Source organism: Vigna umbellata, chromosome 2, assembly GCF_029865625.1.
Source record: "Vigna umbellata cultivar VRB3 chromosome 2, Vumbellata_1.0, whole genome shotgun sequence".
Classification (NCBI taxonomy): Eukaryota; Viridiplantae; Streptophyta; class Magnoliopsida; order Fabales; family Fabaceae; genus Vigna; species Vigna umbellata.
Genome location: NC_142166.1, coordinates 43,262,709 through 43,282,023, shown reverse-complemented (window position 1 = coordinate 43,282,023; position 19,315 = coordinate 43,262,709). Strand labels below are relative to the sequence as shown.

Genomic DNA, 19,315 nt, shown 5'->3' with positions numbered 1-19,315 from the left:
AGGTGCGACGCGGTGCAGGAGAGGCTTCAACGATTTATAACAGCGAAACTATGACGTGGCTCACTGGTGGTAAAACTAAGGGGTCACTTTTTTTCAACGCTCCGTTGCGTGGTAATGGCGGTTACTCGCTGCGAGGCTACGCTACGCTACGGTTCTTTCTTTGCCCGCGCACTTTCCTCATGATCTCTACTGTAGTTGAGTGCTTCAAGGTATCTTTATGTCCCTTCTCGGACTTCCTACTACTTAGTACTACCATGTCAGTGTTTTACTTTTCTATTAAATTTTTTCCTTCTACTAATAATTATGATTCAATTTTAGGACCAGGGCCACGCTACCACAGTTTTTTAAGTGCTTCGTGCTCTACCACAACAAACAAGTACCAATTCAGACTGCGTTTTTTATTCGATAATAAACTTGCATTACAACTTCTAACTTTGATGACCTGAATTATACTTTTATCAAATTCTATTTTTTATAGTTTTGATTTTCATTTCATTGGGCCACTTACTGAACATGATGCGATGCATCTTACAAAAACAATAATGCACCAAATAAAAATAATAGTTGGATTTTCATTTCATTGGGCACTTACTGAGCACGATGCGATGTGTCTTAATATATTTTTTTTCTTTTTAACCTTATTATATGTTTTATGTTTATGTAAAATCTAAATCCTTTGTTGTGTCAAATAAAAGTAGCTGTGTCAAAACTATTTTTAAGAAAACTTATCAAAACAATTGGTAATTGGTTTGCTAACATAAGCTCTTTTCTTTTCCAGTTAGTTCATACATTTTAGCAGAATGTACCGAGTTTTAGTAAACAATATATTATGATATCTAAGTTTTAAGTCAATGGTATTTGAATAATTTTCATCAATTATTTTGTTATTAAAGTAGAAAACAAATGAACAAAGTAAGAACGACAAATTGCACTGTCACGAGTTGTTGTGTGTGGATGTGAGAAATGACGGAGATGAGAGATAAACAAATTGGATTAGTGTTGTGTGTGGATGTGAGAAATGACGGAGATGAGAGATAAACAAATTGGATTAGTGAGAAAGGTGAATGTTTCTAATTTTTTCGGTTGGGACTACTAGAGATAATAGAGAAAATGTTAGAGTGAGAAAAATGAAAGAGAAAGGGTTGACAGAAATGAAGATTGATATTAGTTTTAAAATTGAAAATTATTCAAATACCATTAACTTTAAAACTTAAAATTCATAATATATGAGGTTATTTTTGTCTACTAAAATTCGGTACACTCTCCTAAAATTATCAACTAAATAAAACCTACAACCTCATATATATATATATATATATATATATATATATATATATATATAATATTTGTTATGACCGACTATAACAAAAAAAAATTATTATTAAAATAAAATTCTTTTTTTAACTGCCCAAGATACATCCTCATTCAATTTACTCTTAATTTATTCGATGTTTGGAATTTGAAAATAAATTCTATAAGTTGTTGGGTTATGCTTTAAATCATTTGGACGGATGTATTTCGTTTTCTTAAATATATTTATTTAATAAGTACATTAGTAATATTTTATCACATAATATACAAATGTTAAATATTTTTTTAAGTTAAATTTTATATTTCTTTTATTTTTATAATTTAACAATAAATAATGTTAATATCTTTTATGTTAAAATTGGAAATGACTTGGTGTTAATCTATATATTTAGAGTTTTTATTATTTTTATTTTATTTAGACAAAAGACTCAACAAAATTTCTAATAGAATAGAGGAGTAGAATAGAAAAAAAAAAGTCTTTGATTTAAAAAAAAAAATACTCCTTATATATCTTTTAAAAAAATAACATTCTTTTTGTGTAATAAGTCAGTTGGAAACCTTATTGATCCGTTGTTTATCGGGTAAACGATTAGCCTTTTGACAATGTGTTTTCACATTGACATTTTCTTGCTAATCGATAAATGCTGGAAAAACTTTTTTACTCTCGACCAGATCTTCCTCTATTTATATATATATATAAAAATTAGGAGTGTTCACAATTAAACATGTTAAAAAAATATCGGATGATAGACGACCTTTATTTAGTGAATCGATGCAAAACTATACCTTGGTAATCCTATTGTCCCAAGTCACCAAGGTCGGCCACAACTTGAACGAACATGTTTGCAATCGGATAGTATAAGTCCTCAAACAAAACACGAATTTATTCACTTGGTCCCCAACCAACATGCCAAGCATTGACCTTTCATTTATGTGCCACCACCCGTCCATCCTTTCATAGGCCAAACTTGTGGCCCAAAGGAAGGGAAAGTTCAATAAAGAACGTTGAACTGCAGCCAAGAAGGAGGTAACAACACTCCTCGAAGACGGATTCATTAAAGAGGTTACTTACACCACATGGCTCGCTAAAGAAGGTCAACAACAAATGGCGTATGTGTGTCGATTACACTAATCTCAACAAACCATCCTAAATGACACATATTCACTACCCAATATTGACCAACTTGTAGATAATGTTGTAGATTATGAGTCACTGAGTTTCCTATATCCATATTTAGGGTATAATCAAGTCTAGATGTACCCACATGACAAAAATAGCCTTTAGGACGAAATAGGCCAACTTATACTACAAGGTCATGCCTTTTGGTTTGAAGAACGCTAGGGTAATGTACTAGTACCTAATGAACAAACTGTTTGTCAATCTCATGAGAAAAAAAATAGAGGTCTACGTGGATGACATGGTTATCAAATTCGTTATTGCAACCAACCATCCAACACACTTGTAGGTCGTCTTTGACAAGGTACACCGTCATAACATGAGGCTAAACCTGGAAGAGTATTTATTTGGTGTAGGTGGCAGCATGTTCATAGGCTTCATGATAATCTGGAAAGGGATAACAGTCAACCTAAACAAATGTGAAGTCATACTCAACATCATACTCAGCATGAGAAACCCAACCAACCTAAAAGAGGTCCAAAGTTTGAACGGTATACTGGTCTTTCTAGCTTGCTTTTTACCATGCCTAGCATAAAAGCAAAACCCCTCTTTAGGATATTGAAAGGAGTTTAGAACTACACTTAGACCGAGGAATATGAAACCATGAGAGTTGTTAAAGTAGGAGGTTGGAGAACTCCCTATCCTTAGCATTGGCTTTGTACCTAAGGATATCTCACTCAACGATTCACTTAATCCTCGTCATGGAGGAAGGCAAGGACACTATTCGATATATTTCACAAGTCAGACCCTTCAACTTGAAAAAGAGTGATACCTTACTATAGAAGAGTCTGTCTTAACTATAACCTCTTCAGCCCGACGACTACACCACCACTTAGCTTCAACATTTGTGTCTGTAAAGACTATCCTACCTAGCATATCCTATAAAAGCCCAAGCTTGTAGGACACATGTTAGTTGGTATAACTTTTCGAGTTTGGACTAACCTACCAAAATTAAGGACCAATGAAATCATAATTCCTCCCATATTTCCTCACTAAGCTCCCATCTAAAGGGAACAACTCGCATGGTGGTCCCTCAACGTCGATGGGTCCTCTAACAATGAGGAAAGTGACATAGGAAGGATGACAAAAATATTTGTGTTCGTCGATATCTGCGATGGATAATTGGTTCCCACGATTATTTATTAGCTGCACATAACGAATATTTTAATACCCACTATCATATTATCTGTACTTGCAAAAGATTAAAGTAAATTTAAGGCTTAATACCTCTTTTGGTCCCTCGAAAGAGGGGGAATGTTCATAATCATCCTACCTTTTTTAAAATGTTCAATACGGTCCCAACTTTTAAAAAAAATTGGTCAAATTAATCCTTTTTGGTTACGCCGTTAAATTTCTAATGATACAGCTGCCACCCTGGACAAAAGTTAATGACGTGTCCAGTTTATCTGACTGCGTGGCAACCCTAATTCCCAAACCCTATCTTCCTTGTGCCGCCAGCACCATGGGCGACCATAGGCCGCCGTCAGCCACCCTGCCGTCTTGCTGCAACCTCGACATCACCCAACACCAGCGTCGCCGTCGGTAGCCACCACCGCACCAATACAGAACGCGAACGCCAAAGTCGTGAGTCCTCTCTCATCATCTTTAGCATCTTCCTCGACTTCCATCTCCACCATGAGACACTTTTCAGGTCGCCGTAGAGTTGCAAGGACCGCCATCCACCATGACCATTGTAAGAGCACTCTCTCGCACACACCTGTAGAAACCCAAACGGAGAAATCCCCAATTCCAAAAAACTTTCAAAACCTAAATCACCGCCACAGCTCTTCAATTCATCTCCTCATGAGTTTCACCCAACCTTGAGCTAGCCATCAACGCCTCCACCAGACCTAAATCGCGTCATCTCCCACTGCGATAAAAACCCACCATGGCCAATGTTCATCATCTTCTTCGCACGGTAGAACCATCACGCCGCACCTCCAGATCGCAACCTGTACACCATGATTTCTCCACCTTCGCAAACCGCGAGCACTTGCAAGAAAAGAAATCCAGACAGAGATTCCATATCCAAATTGTAATCCTGATCGCGCAACCATGGTTTCTAAATCACGACTTTAGGGAGCCTGAAACATGAGGCGAGGTTGCGGCAAGATGACAGGGTAGCTGACGGCGGCCTACGGTTGCCAATGGTGCTGGCGGCACAAGGAAGCTAGGGTTGCCACGCAGTCAGAGAAACTGTACACGTCATTAACTTTTGTCTAGGGTGGCAGTTGTACCGTTAAAAATTTGACGTCGTAACCAAAAAGGATTAAGTTGACCAGTTATTTCAAAATTTGTGAGCGTTTTGAACATTTAAAAAAAGGTAGGACAATTCTAAACATTCCCCTCTTTCGAGGATCAAAAGAGGTATTAACCTCAATTTAATTTATATTATATTAAGATAAATTGAATTAAAATTTAAATTAATTTATATTTTATTAAGTTGAATTTAATTGAAATTAAAATTAAAAATTTATTTTATCTAATTTATATTATATTTTATTTTTTATAATTTTTTATATATTTTATTTTAAATTTTTATAAAATAAATTTTTTAAATATTCGTAAGTATCACATATATATATATATATATATATATATATATATATATATATATATATATATATATATATATATATATATATATATATATACACACGTGAGTTTTAAAACTCAAATATTTTTAAATAAATATCCGATGAACATCAAATGAAAGTTTTTATTATAAATCGAACAGTGTATAGATATGGTTCCTGTGCAATCCAACCCCATTCATTGTCATCTTAGATAAATAAATTTAATTTCACTTTGTACACAAAGCAAGTTGAGATATAAGCATTGGTATGTATATGCTGTTGATAAAATAATATTAATTTTGCAATTTAAAAAATTATAATTATCACTTTTAAAGAGATTTGATAGGAATTGATTCACTTCAACTTAGTTACTGTATTTTTAAACTTGATTTATTCTATTCATGGACTATTTGAACTGATTTATTAAACCAAATATATTTTCGTTAGCTATATATTTTATAATTTATTTGAAAAAATAAAGTAAAGCGAAAGTATTACTAAATACAGCAAGGGTGCAAATAGTAAAATATTGTTCTTTTAAGAAAAAAGGTTTCTTTGGGCATCCATCTTGCCCCGTTCTCAGTTTCGCAAATCCCTTCCTCCGCCGCAGGATCTCACTCTCAATACCATCCACCGCCAAGAAGCCGTCACCTTCTCTCTGTCTTTGGTCGTTGAATCTTTCTCTCTCCCTCTCTGTTCATTTTTTCCCCTTAACCTTTCTTCATCAATAATTTAATTTCTGTTTCTATCAAATTTTAATCACTCACATTCCTACAAAAAGAAGGTTCAGGATTGGAGATTATAGAAAATCATCTCAAGTCATGGAAAACAGTGCGAAGCATTTAGACGAGGACGTTATCAAGGAAGAGTAGGTTTTTTTGAATTGTTCCTCTTCCTTGAAAGTGCATCAATTTATGTTTGCTTCAAATTTTCTGATACGCAAGAAATAACCTTTATCTTTTAAAAATCTTGTCGTTTTTCGCAGAGAATCGCCTAAACTTGCGGCGTTGTTGAAAGAGATGAAGGAAGGGCTCGATACTGTGAGGCTTAAAGTTCAATCTCTAACTGCCAAAGTGAGTGGTCCTTTTTTCAATTCAAGCAATTTTTTTTAAGGACTCCGTTAACGTCATTTCAAATTCATAATATTAAGATTTAAAAGAAGTTTTTCTGTTGTTTGGACATGAAGTTTCGCAATTTGGGCCTTTTTGGGGATTCTATTAAGTTTTCTGTTATAGCTAAATATACCCTGATATCAATGAATGATATGATTATTATTATTGTGTCTCTCGATGCTTCTTATACCAGGTGAAAGAAGGTCAGTATCCTACAGCAGATGGATTTAGCTACCTTGAGGCTAAGAATTTGCTGCTTTTGAATTATTGTCAATCCCTTGTTTATTATTTATTGCGGAAGGCTAAAGGGTTATCAATAGAAGATCACCCTGTTGTTCGAAGTGTTGTAGAGATAAGATTGTTTTTGGAAAAGGTATAGTTTTATCCTTCTGTGTGTTGATCTTAAAGGGCTTCCATGTGTATATTTACATTGTATTATGTGTTAAACATTTGACTTCCTGGTTTCCATTGCAGATTCGGCCAATTGACAAAAAACAACAATACCAAATCCAGAAACTAGTGCAGGCTGGTGAAAATGCAGCCAAAAGTGATATTCAAAGTACGGAGCCAGATGCGTCCAATAAGAGTGAGGATGCATCAAAGTATCGTCCCAATCCTGACATGCTAGTTAGCAAAGTAGACTTAACCTTGCAGGTCAGTCAGTGTATATGTGATATTATAAATGGTGTAAAATTTGGTATACGCAGGGTGGTAATATCTTGAAAAGGGTATTTTCCTGGTCTATCTAACTTTTATTATCTGATGTAGGATGGACATGATACATATCAACCTGTAAAGTTTGCCCCTACTTCTATGGATCTAGAAAAACCTTCTAAGCATGAAAGAAATGCCTTGCGAAGAGAAAAAGAAATTCTTAAACAAGCTAAGCAGAGTGATTATATCAGGACATTGATGAATGATATGGAGGAAAGACCTGAAGAGGTAAAGTTATTTTTAGTGCTGAATCATTATGACTTATAGTATGCTTGGGTTTCAGTTAAACTCCTTTCAAAAGTATTTTCAGACTCAAATGTACAAAGAGAGCATCCTTCTCGAAAGTACTTTTAACTCCTAAGAATATTTTTTGAACTATTATCCGAACTTGCATTTAATGATTTTACGTAATGGTTTGTTTTGGCTGCTCACTACTCTACTCAGGTGAGGGATTTTGAGGGAGCTAGCAAAGAAGTTGATAGATTTGTCTCCAAGATGGAGAAACGTGCTCAGCAAGAGGAGGAGATGTTCACTCGTGTTCCTCTTACGAAACAGGAGAGGAAGCGAGAAAAATACTTGAAGAAATCAAGAAATGGGTATGGGAAGTGTTTGGAATGTTTTCCTTTTGTTTCTCCATTCCTAACAAGTAAAAAGAATTAAATGTGTGATAGTATTTTTGTTTAAATACATTTTTTTCTCTCTTAGCTTTTGTGCTTTTTCTATTTCAGGTTGCAAGGTCTAACAGAAAGTTTCTATGATGAAATCAAAACATTACCCTTTGAAGATAGAACTGAAGAGCAAGTAATGGGATCTGGTAAAGGTAGCAGCAGAAAGAGCCGAGTACACAAGCGAAAGGTATGACATTTTATTCTTTGAAATTATTATGTGAAAATTGTAGACTACTTTTTTGAACTTCATATACGAAATTTTGTTTAAGTCGAATTATGTGGATGTGGTTTATGTATTGTTGCATCTGCATTGCATATGATCAACCAAATTATTTGATGATTGCTCTAATATCCACTGTGTGTAATAAAAAATTATTTAAATAAACTAATGTCTTATTCCTCTGGAATAAGCGTGTAGAGTTGGTTATTTGTCTGACTAGTTTTGTAATTTTCGAACCAATTTTTGGTCATGGAGAGTTATACTATATGTACAGTTGTTTACTGATAGTTCTGAGCTGTGTGCTGAACACAGTAATAAAAGTGATACTATGATACCCGCACAATACGAAATAAAGTTAAAAATGCCCCTTGAGGGAATTTGCTCACCACCAACACAAATTTTGTATGTATTTGAAAATTTGAGTTTTATCCATCAACAGATACACACTTTCCCTTCCCTTATGCTTGGCTTTTAATTTGAAAAAGGACTTTTTAGTGTATGCATTATCAACCGACGTGATTGCATTGTACTGTTACAGAGAACTAACAATTTTGGCTTCTTTGCAGAGGAAACACTGAAGGAGGAGATTTAGGATTTTGACCTAAAGGGTTATGGGAGACTGACCACCGCATGCTGTTGGAGGAAGTAATATTAGGTTGAATGCAAAGGAAATGTAAAAGCTAGTGTTGGGTATTGGGGAATTCCTTCATGTTTGTAGATTTATGTTTGTAGGTTTATTTTTGTACTTTATTGCCATCCTAATTAGCTGATGCCCAATGGGGAACGTGGATTGGAGATTTTGGAAGCGATGAAATAGTGTTTTTTGGTTTATTATTACCATTGCACATCCAATTATGTGATGCACGTCTTTTTTGGTTTTACCTTTATGTCCGAGTGGAAAAATGCATAGATATTAAACTGAATATATTTTTTAATTTGTTATTTCACGGGTCTAGGCCATTGGTTGGTTCTTTTGTACATGACCCAATAGTCTCTCGTATTGTGCTAGATGATAATCAAATAGAAGAGTTAGTTTGATAGTCATGAGAAGATAACACCATATAATAAGATTTTGATAAACATTTAATATTTGATGTATATCATAATTAAAACACAAATATGTTGCAAGATTGGAGGCAATAATAATGGTGGTTATAATGATAAATATAAAGTTTAATTAAGTTAAAAGTTTTTTTTAATTGTTTTCATAAATAAAATTGTTAAATATTTAAAATTTTATATTTTTGAATTAGGTGACTTGATTGTTATTTAGTATTGTCATTTGTTTGGTTATTTGTGTTAATGTATTAATAAATGTGAAATTTTGAAGTTAATATAATATGATATTATGATTAAGGTAAAATTATAAATGATTTTTATTAAAACTCTAATTTAGAACATACTGGATGATGAAAACCCGTTGTTATTACTTACATCAATAATCATAGTAACGATGATTTTTGTAGGTTATGAAAATCATTAGAGAAAATTACAACTTCATTATTTAACATGTTTTAATGAAAATATAAAAGTAACTAATATTATTTTTAATTAATTATAATAACTAACATTTCTTAACAGGTAGACATAAATAAACAAAATAGTGAAACAATATAACAACTACATTATCTAATTAACCAAAACTTAAATAACATTCAATTTAAAAATATATAGAAAATTTGATCACATAATAAATCGGACTCAATTGAAAATTCTCCTTATGAGAAACTAATATAATGAGAAACTAATACTAATAATAATGAGAATAGTGATGATAATCCTAAGGATAATGATGAGGATAAGAATAATTATGGTGACAATGAGAAAAAAAGGGTGAGAGTGAGTGTAGTAATGTTGATAGATTTGATGGTTATTGCTTGTGGTCATGATATAGTGACAGAGGAATCATGGTAATACTGATAGTTAAGATTATACATGAAATGACAACCTACCATGCAAGATAAATAACAAGACAATAAATTGGATAAGGTGATTATTATCCTATCATATTCTATCTGGACCTAAAGTATTGCATTGTATAACATGGCAGCTAACAAAACTTTAGCTTGGAAGTCATATATAATTATTAACTGGGTGGCTTTTCATTGAAATACCTGTTCGGACAAATTTTTCTACACATTTCTTAATGGAAAAATAGGAAATAAATAAATAAATTTAATTTCTCTTCAACTAAGATTAACTTATACACAAGTTACAAGTAAAAGAATTAGATACAATATATGGAAAAAGTTATAAAATTTATAACTTAGCTTACCACATAAGCTAATTTAATTTGTAAAAAAATCTAATTCCAATTTTCCCTTTTATATTTGTCTCCAAGAAGGAGCTTGTATTGAAATTTATATAAACATGCCTCAACTCTAAATATTGTGTTAAAAAGCGAATTTAAAAAAGATCACTTAAAAATGTTCGCACCTTGCATTTCTGTCAACTGCATTTTTCTGTTATGTATTAATGTACATGAAAATATACCAGAACAAGTGATCAGAGATATATGCATAATCTTAAGTTACAATAATCCAGTGGAAGAACGAGGAAGTCAGCCATCATAAAGCAACTAAGTGACACTCAAAAGTGGAAACCGAACAAATTTTCGGCTCAAAAGAATAATCGCAAGGATAGTGAGTATGTATAATTCGAGCACGTTGGAGAAAATGTATTTCACCGTGAACAGTAGTACCTCGAGGCTGCTGATATTCTTTTGGGCAGGGTGCCCAGCCGATAGTTCATCCTCAGAACTGGGACGGTTTCAGTCCACTTCAGAGCTGTTCCTCACAGGTCGAGATGTGTTGTACAGTAAGAGACCACACAGAAGAATTCCACAGCCAAGCAAAAAAAATGGGCTCAAGCTTGTTCCCTCGGGAAGATATGGTAATGGTAGAGAAAGAATATAAACAGATATGGGCACTGCAAAAATCATAAGCACACGTAAGCTAAAAAACTATTAAGAAAACCTGAGGTACAAAAGACCTTACAATTCATAGTTTAGAATGCAACAAAGAAGAGTGAGATGCAATGATAACGAGTACCTGACAACATTACTAGAAGAGAAGATACAACTGCAGAAGAAGTTTTTACTGCATTAAGGAGGGATATGTTGAATGCCAAATTGGTAATTATGTAAAGCAGTGGAAGTAGGGGAGCGCCATCACAACCTAAGCCAGAAATTGAAGAGGAATACACATTATATTAAAACTTAAACACAAAAGAAAGTTAAACCAAGGTTCAAAATCATCTAAAGGGTACAAGACAAAAACTATATATAAATTTATTGATTTCTTACAATTATGAGTTTTAATTGTTTTATATAAAAATGTTAGAAATAACTAAACTCCAAGTAATCTAGTTATAGACGGGGTTAAATCATTGCTTATATACTATTCGGCCTTTTACCTGAAGGACTAAAAGTATCTATAATCCTAGTACATAAAAGGTAAGGTATCGAATATGACATGAACCTTGTGATAGCCACAAGATCTACCCATCGAGATAAGAAAACCCAATGACATATAGACCCACTTCAAATTCCATACCATTAATTAAAACCTGCCCTTGTTATTTTATTTATTAATGCAATTTTGAAAATTCAAGGTCATAAACCCAGGAAAGTAATCATACATACATAGTAACTAATCTTGATAGTGTTTTAACAACAGAAGGTGTAATAAGAAACGCAGACAAGTACTAGAAAACCACGTGAGGATATATATGTATAATTGCATTGCTACCAATTTATTAGATCTTACCTGGTTTACCTAGAAAACAACCGGCACCGCTTTTAAAATAGGAAGGAAGTTCAGCAAATGGTATGCCTTTCAATTTTGAAAGTAAAGGCAGAGACAGAAATACGAAAAGAGCCTACAACAAATATCACGTAAACCATAAATGTACGTTTCAATAATTAATCAATTAATAAACATAAACAAGAGACTATCTGGAACTTGCGCCAATAACCATTAGGAAAATTGCCTTGCCAATAAACAACTTAAGTAAGGACCTAATAAATAAGTATTTATTACGTAAACATTTAGGTGTAAGTTGTACTTACAATTGAAGAAGAAATAGGAATAATCAGTTTTCAGGAGCTATTCTAGAAGTTTGTTGTCATAAATTGAAAAACAGCTTATGAACCTATCATCTCATAAATTCTCCAAAACACCTATATGCTTATATAAGTTATACCCAAATAAGTTTCAAATTAGCTCTTCCACCCTAAAATGAAGTAGGGCTGCTTATGAAAACTTCAGAAGAAGAAAAACACACTGCCAAGTATCGAAAGCTGACAGAGTATCACATCTCCATTTTGATAAAAATTAGAGATGTGCACAAACTAATCCAAATGAATTCAGACAGAAAAAATTGAACTAAAATAGAAAACCAACTTTTCCATTGAATTGGATATAAAGTCTGTTTTTATTTATTTATTGATTTTTTTTTTCATTTTTATCGTCCCTGTATGTTTTTTTTTTTTTTTTCATTTTTATCGAAGTTAGAGGTGTGCATCATATAAACCAATCCAATACATACAGTAAAAAATGAACTAAAAGAAAGAAAGCCAACTTTTCCTTCGGTTTTTAGATAGTCTCTATTTTGATTAAGGTCAGAGATGTTCATATACCAATCCAACTGAATACAGACAGTAAAATGAATTAAATAAAAAGAAAATGAGCTTTTTCATTTGGATTGGATCGGTATTCTGTTCAAATTTTAAAATTTCATCTTATCCAAACCAAAAAACTTAACTTGTGCATCTATATACGTTTATTTATTTAATTCTTAAATTACCGTATTTAGAAATTTTAATATTGATTTGACTAATGTTTTATAATCTGAAACTAAAGTTTATATATTATGACGAATGTGACGAACACTTTGAATTACTTTTACAAAATCTATTGGGTATTCTGCGGATTTATTTACGGCCTCCTAATAATACCAAAAGCTTGATCCGATGCAAACCACTTTAACTAAAACAAACAAACTTTGGATAGAATCAAATGACTTTTCTTCTGATTTAATACAATCCACATAAACCCTCAGTCAAAATGTATATGACTAATGCACAGAAAATAGATGAAAAGAAAAGGCAGGTCAAGCAGAGTCCAGAACTTTAAAATAAATGAATAAGAATACTTAGTCGTTCATGTCTATTTCATCGTGGACAGAAGCAAATGGCAGCAACTCATGCTTTAATGTAATTCATGGTGCATTGTTAGTATTGGGAACTGAAGAATGGAACTTTGGGATTATTGTATATATCTTTTGTAAGAAAGATATTCAATGTTTTTGGGATAGTGAATTCAAATCTCTAGAATTAGCAATATAACTCTTACCTATAAGAAATGTTTTTGGGATAGTGAATTCAAATCTCTAGAATTAGCAATATAACTCTTACCTATAAGACAAATATTAGCTAATGTTTCCTTCATGTTCTTTTACCATTATATGTTTTGTTTTGGATGAAGGAAAAAGAATATTTAACAAACATGGCCCTGAAAATTCCTGAGATTTATTATATAAAATATAACCAGATACTAACATTTTAGGGCAAGTTCACATGTACTACAACTAGTACACAAATAGCTTACAATACTCTAATATAATAAGATTCATAAGACTACAACAATCCAAGTATTCTAACAGTTAGTGTTTGCCGTTTGTTGGGGACAAAAAAGAGCAATACATTTTGAAATCATATAAAAAGATAGAAAGCAAGCAAATAATTTGAACTCATGTAAGTTGTTTCACAGTCATTATTCAATTAAAAGAGGAAGCAAAGCAACTAATAAGAAATCAGTGATAAAGAAAGAAAAAGCTAACAAAATACTGGAAATAAACGCCATTTGCAGAATTTGAAAGGTACACTTAGTTCATTGCAATTTATGTTGCAAGATGTACCTGAAAGCCAGATCCAAACGAATTGACCACAAATATGTCCAGTGACTTGTGCTGCATGTGAACATGTAAGGGACACCAAATCATGCCCATGAATAAAATGTTAATGGAATATGTAGTCCCGTGACCTTATATCCTTATATACCACCTTCCCCAACCCCCACCCAAAAAAAAGGTAAAGGAAAGCATACCTTTAATCGAGTAGCTGAGTCAATGAAAATATACTCCTGACATACAAGAAAACATTGATTATAATGTTCCCCAAGAACGATTAACTAAAAGTCAACAGCTGTTATTGACTAACCTTGATTACAGAAGCCAAAGCTTGAAAAGCACATGAAATTATCATCAATGCTGGCCAAAAGAACTGAATATCAGAGAGCATTTGACCAGCATTTGAGCCACTGCAGTGATGGGAAACAAATTATTAGATGGGAGCCATTCCATTTGAAGTGAAAAAAGGAATTTCCTATCAACTAGCATGAGAATTTTACCCCAACAAGAACAACAAAAAATGTATGACAAACATCACAGCTTTTGAGCTTCTACAGACTATTACAAGCAGCTACTGACCTAGGCTGCTTAACGTTTTAATGAAAGCATGCTTAAAGTTTTACATGGAACAATATTACTCAGAAGGTTAGAACAAATGAAGCTTTGATATAAATATTTCAAATTTAAAGAAATTGTTTTGGTGGTTAATCAATTCAATGAGTGGTTAACCATTCCTAAAATGGAAATATTTTGCCAAGAAATTTGGTAACTTTCCCACAATTATTTACCCCTTCAGACCAAAAAAGGGACAATAAACTTACAATATTTTACACCAAAGGAGATAATGTACATAGTAAAATTCTTTCTGTTTATAACAATTATAAACTGATCACAAGTAACTAGTCTATTATTTAAAAAGTAAACTATTTCAGCTCAACAAAAAATGGGACACCAATCGGTCCTTTAGAGGCCCAAATTGATGTTACACATATATCTAAGGGAATACAATGACAGGTCCCTCATTTTTTTTTCAACTGGAAAGGGAGATTAGAAGTTTAGTCTGATATTTTCAAGTCAATATCTTTTATCAAAGTTCATCACTGCACACTTTTGGGAATACTTGATTCACATGGGAATCTGACCTGATTAGTGACCTCGGCATGAGAAACTGAATATTGGAGAGTACAGATAGGGAATATTGAATTTCTCTGTATTATAAAGTCAAATTACCTTGTAATAGCCACTATGACACCGGAGGCTACAAGTAAACACCCAATCAATTGATTGATTGTGTACTTTCTTTTCAAGAGAAGGCTGGAAAACATTAGCTGCCAAACCAAAAATGTCTGCAAAAAGAAGAATTCATAAACTGGATTTTGAGAAATCAATATTACACATAATGATGCATTAAAATAACGTATGTAATAATAAAGTCTCAGCCAATGCATAAGTCACAAATAGCCACCAGTGATGAAAGGGAGAAGATACCACACATTTTACAGCAATATTATCATTCTCTTCCTTCTTAGTTGGAATAAAAGGACAGGCCCAGAGCACAAACCACAAATGTAGCCATGCCATCAGACCATACTGAATAAGTTTAAAAATAATAAGCCCCCTACACTTTAGAAGTGACTGCTACGTGATACTATAAATATGGCAATGAAATGCTTTATGTGCGATGCCATCAGAGTGAGAGATAGGGCAGCTCAATCCATGAACAAGAATGGACTGTCCTTGAAAAAGTAAACTGGAAGATGCTGGCTGTATCAAAATATTTTTGAAAGACAAAAAATGAGAGTGATTGGTTTTAGAAAACCTTTGGTCAGTAGTGAGAAACAAAAGTCTTAGTTTCTATGATGCTACAAGCTAATAAAAGTCAACTCTATGATTTATTGTTATTACCAATAAATTTACCGGTTTAAATCATTGATCAGTGCTATAAGGTCCCCTATTCTGAATATATTACAAAAAACCATCATGCTTCTCAGAAACCATTGACTACACTGAATCAATGGTACATCATTTCAATCAAATTCTCAAATCTTAACTGCTGCTGTGTAGTATGACATCTGCGTCATGTAAAACAAAAGAAGATTTTCTCCAACAAGACCTTACCAAAAGTATGCCAAATGCAAATCAGAAAAAAAAGTACACTCCACAGCTACATAAAATAAACGGCAGATGTATACTATTTAAAAGAAAGACAAACATGTATTTTTGTTTGTCACCCCCTCTCATCCTTCAATGAAAAGGGCTGCTCAAAATATTTCAGATACCTGATTCAATATGGGTATGACTGGTCCAGGAAGTAAGGCTGCAGAGGGTAATCAACATTCATTTCAGAAACATTGAAAACAAACACGAAGGGTATGTTTGGCAGAAAATTAAGAGCAGAGTTAAAATGGAAAGATGTTGATTTTAATTCATTGTAGCTTGGCAGAAGGTGGAAACTCATTTTCAAAGTACTCATCACAAAAAAATTGCAACCTCCGCTTTTGTTCCTTCCTCTAGAAACATTTCAAACGTCCCAGTCACTTTTTTCATTTCACACTCCTCTATTACTGACTATTAACACTATAAAACCTAACATATTATTTATTTAGTCAAAAACTCAGACAACTCCAATGGGATGTGCGACCATGGTACTCCCTCTGTTCCACAATGGCTGCACTTTAAGGTATTGCACATCTATTAAGAGCAACAATAGCTACATCACCTTTTTAAACAATTTTACTGAAATAGCTTCGCTCTATCCAATAAATATATTATTTTTAATAAGAAATAGAAACCAATTAATTTGAAGAAAAGAATTAATACTTCATTGAAATGTGAGAACATAAGTTAATTTATAACTTTTTTTTTAATGTGGCTAAAATTGCAGTCATTCTACACGCACACCCTCAACATTATAAAAAAAAATGGGTCTTATAAATAGGAGTGCGGTAAGGACAGTGAACACTCAATAGACACCATTAAAAGCTTTTAATCAATTAAAAAACCACTAGAAGGAGTTTAATTTCATTCACACTGTGACATTATAAAAATATTTACATTGCCATCTACAGTCAAGTATAGAAAATTTGTTGAGCTTTATAGTAACTATTATAAGATCATCTCTGCTTGATTGAAAGTATAAAAATCTTAGTGGCATGGAAATAAAACACGGTTAAAGACTAAAACACAAGCAAAGTCAGTACCTCCAGCAGACATTCCAGCAACCAATCCCAAAGCTTCCAGAAGTCCAATGGCGACAAAACGCAATTTCGGAATTGCCATCATCTCATCGGTTACTATTCTAGCCCGGTACCGAATATACAAGATGGAGAAATATATAACAACATACCTACGTTACACAAAAACTACAACTGTTCAACGCACTAAGAAATCCCCAAAAAGAAACAGATTCTCCTAGAGTTAAAACAGCAAACAAATGCATTTACAAGCAGCGACAAAGAGGTTTACCCAAAAGTTATGAACTGGGCGAGAAAAAAAGGGTATTCTTTCATGGGAACAAGGGCCAATTTGTAAAGCACGCGATTGGCTACCGCTGTTGTAACGGTAACAGTGGAGCTCAATAAGACGAGGTTGGTGCCACTTCCCGATGAACTTGCGTTTGAAGCACGAATTCTGAGTGCGGTTGGGTGGTGGTGGACATGGTTGCGGTTGAATCGAGCGTTGCCGGAAAAGTGCAACGGTAGCTTCGAAGACAGTGACATTGAAACGAGAGGCTGCAGCTTCGGATTGCAGAGCGCGAAACTGCAACGGAACGACGACGTTGAATAGAATGCCATGCCAAACAGTGTTGTTCTTACTTTCAACCAACTTGAGTCATTTCTGCTAAGTAAAATAAATGCTCCTAGTATATATATTTTTTATAGTAATTATTGGATTATTGTTGGATGAAATTTGTGAAAATATTTATAAAACAACTTCACTCTATCCTTTTTATCTATGTAAATTTCACTGAAAAATAATAAAAAGTGAAGTTTTCTTCAAAATAGTGCTGTTAAAATTATTATTCGATAAAATACAATAGTATATTAAATTTTTAATAGTAAAACACAAGATCTTCAATTTTTAAGTGATAGCAATATCTTTACTTTTATAGTAATACATTTGAGGAATTTTATTATGAGATTTTAATTTACTTTTTTGTTGCTGAATCAAATGTATTACATCACTCTTAAAAACTATAAATTTTTACTCTAAATAAAGTTCTTCGTAATTATATTTTCTGTTGATTATTGGTATTTGAAAAAAAATCATTTTTTTATTACTGGATCTTAAGGTTTTATTTAGATGCAGAGTTTTAAATTTTATGCATATCAATATCATATTTAAATAAGATGGTTTTATAAAGTTTAAGTTTTAAATTTAAGAACCAGATACTATCTTTATAATAAAGATATGCTAGTAGATGAAAATGATAGTAATTTAAAATGTAAGATTTAAGGAGGGTATTGTAGTATTCGTTTATGTATTTTCATTTTGCAAGCTAGTGTTTTAGTACTGTTAACATATATAATAACGATTTTCTATAACTGAATTTTATTAAAAAAAGATATTTAAATATATTGTATTATTATTAAAAACCATTATAAATAAATAATATTTTTAACACATAAGTTGTGTATCAAATTTATACTATGATACGCGGTTATTTTAAACTAATTGATGATATATTGAAAATTAATTTAGTAATATGTGCGAAAAATATATATTTAAAGAAATAAATTGTTAGTAAAATTAAATATATAAGTAGAATATCTGCTTAAAGTCTTTTTATTTAAAAAAATATCTTAAAACCATTTTCGTTTTAGATAACTATTCTTGTTTATATTTAAAAAAAAAAGGGTCACAATATACTATGTCCTTAACAATTTCTTAGTACCTGCATTTCCGATCTATTAGTCGTCACTGTTTTCTTTTAGTTTAATTTTCATATGCAATTAAAAAATAACTACATTACCAATTTGTTTTAAAAAACTTAAATGCGATTTTTGACTAGTAATTATAAAAACTAACAAAGTTTTCACATATAAGTATGTTTTCGAAAATAAAATAAAAGTGGTATTTTTAATTGGAAAAAAATTCAATTTAGTAAACGTATGTATGTATTATCTTTTATAATATATTTATTTATGTTGACAAAAGGAATGTATAATCTCTTATAATAAATGGTATTGATTGATATAAACAAAGTTTTGACTTATTCTAAACAGATAATATAATAGCCTTTCAAGAAAAAACAAAACATTAAAAAATATAAAGAATATGAGAGAAAGCAAACTGAATGCAGGAAGATTTCTGATATATTTAATAACGAACCAAAAAATGTTTAGCTTGAGTTTCATCATCTGATCAACAAAATTATCCTGTACTTTCTTATATACCTGACTTGAATTTATCATAATTCTTTTTCTTGAAAAAACTATAAAGGACTAAACAAATACTTTCGTTTTCAATTTTATATAAAAGAAAGCACACAATTTTAAGGATGACATTTTAATCTAACTTCGATATTTGAAAAGGTAAATAATCAGTTTTATTCATTTCTCCAATCGAGAAAAGATTAAATAACCTTACTATATTTTTCCGTTGAATGAAAAGAACAATTTAAGATG

At 32.2% G+C, this 19,315-nt stretch overlaps 2 protein-coding genes across 5 annotated transcripts; one reads left to right on the top strand and one right to left on the bottom strand.

The window, feature by feature from the left end:
- The first annotated feature begins 5,590 nt into the window (after positions 1-5,590).
- LOC148204078 (uncharacterized) lies at positions 5,591-8,609 on the top strand. 3 transcript variants are annotated; one of them, XM_088106936.1, is made up of 9 exons: positions 5,591-5,731; positions 5,846-5,932; positions 6,050-6,137; positions 6,370-6,549; positions 6,651-6,830; positions 6,945-7,118; positions 7,335-7,486; positions 7,619-7,745; positions 8,345-8,609. In XM_088106936.1, the coding sequence occupies exons 2-9, from the start codon at positions 5,886-5,888 to the stop codon at positions 8,354-8,356; spliced, it is 960 nt and encodes a 319-aa protein (XP_087963062.1). In that variant the 5' UTR covers positions 5,591-5,731; positions 5,846-5,885; the 3' UTR covers positions 8,357-8,609. The 3 variants fall into 3 exon arrangements, with proteins under 3 accessions (XP_087963062.1, XP_087963061.1, XP_087963063.1); XM_088106935.1 differs by having other exon boundaries at positions 5,601-5,731; positions 5,849-5,932; XM_088106937.1 differs by having other exon boundaries at positions 5,621-5,731; positions 5,855-5,932.
- A 1,589-nt stretch (positions 8,610-10,198) lies between these two features.
- On the bottom strand, positions 10,199-17,521 carry LOC124839808 (protein CLT2, chloroplastic-like). Of its 2 annotated transcripts, none has more exons than XM_088106932.1 (10): positions 17,154-17,521; positions 16,889-17,034; positions 15,968-16,005; positions 14,919-15,034; positions 13,999-14,098; positions 13,886-13,921; positions 13,698-13,748; positions 11,546-11,657; positions 10,829-10,954; positions 10,199-10,706 (listed from the first exon to the last, which is right to left on the bottom strand). In XM_088106932.1, exons 1-10 carry the CDS (start codon positions 17,480-17,482, stop codon positions 10,549-10,551), a joined length of 1,212 nt encoding a protein of 403 aa, XP_087963058.1. In that variant the 5' UTR covers positions 17,483-17,521; the 3' UTR covers positions 10,199-10,548. The 2 variants fall into 2 exon arrangements, with proteins under 2 accessions (XP_087963058.1, XP_087963060.1); XM_088106934.1 differs by having other exon boundaries at positions 11,555-11,657.
- Positions 17,522-19,315: the final 1,794 nt, after the last annotated feature.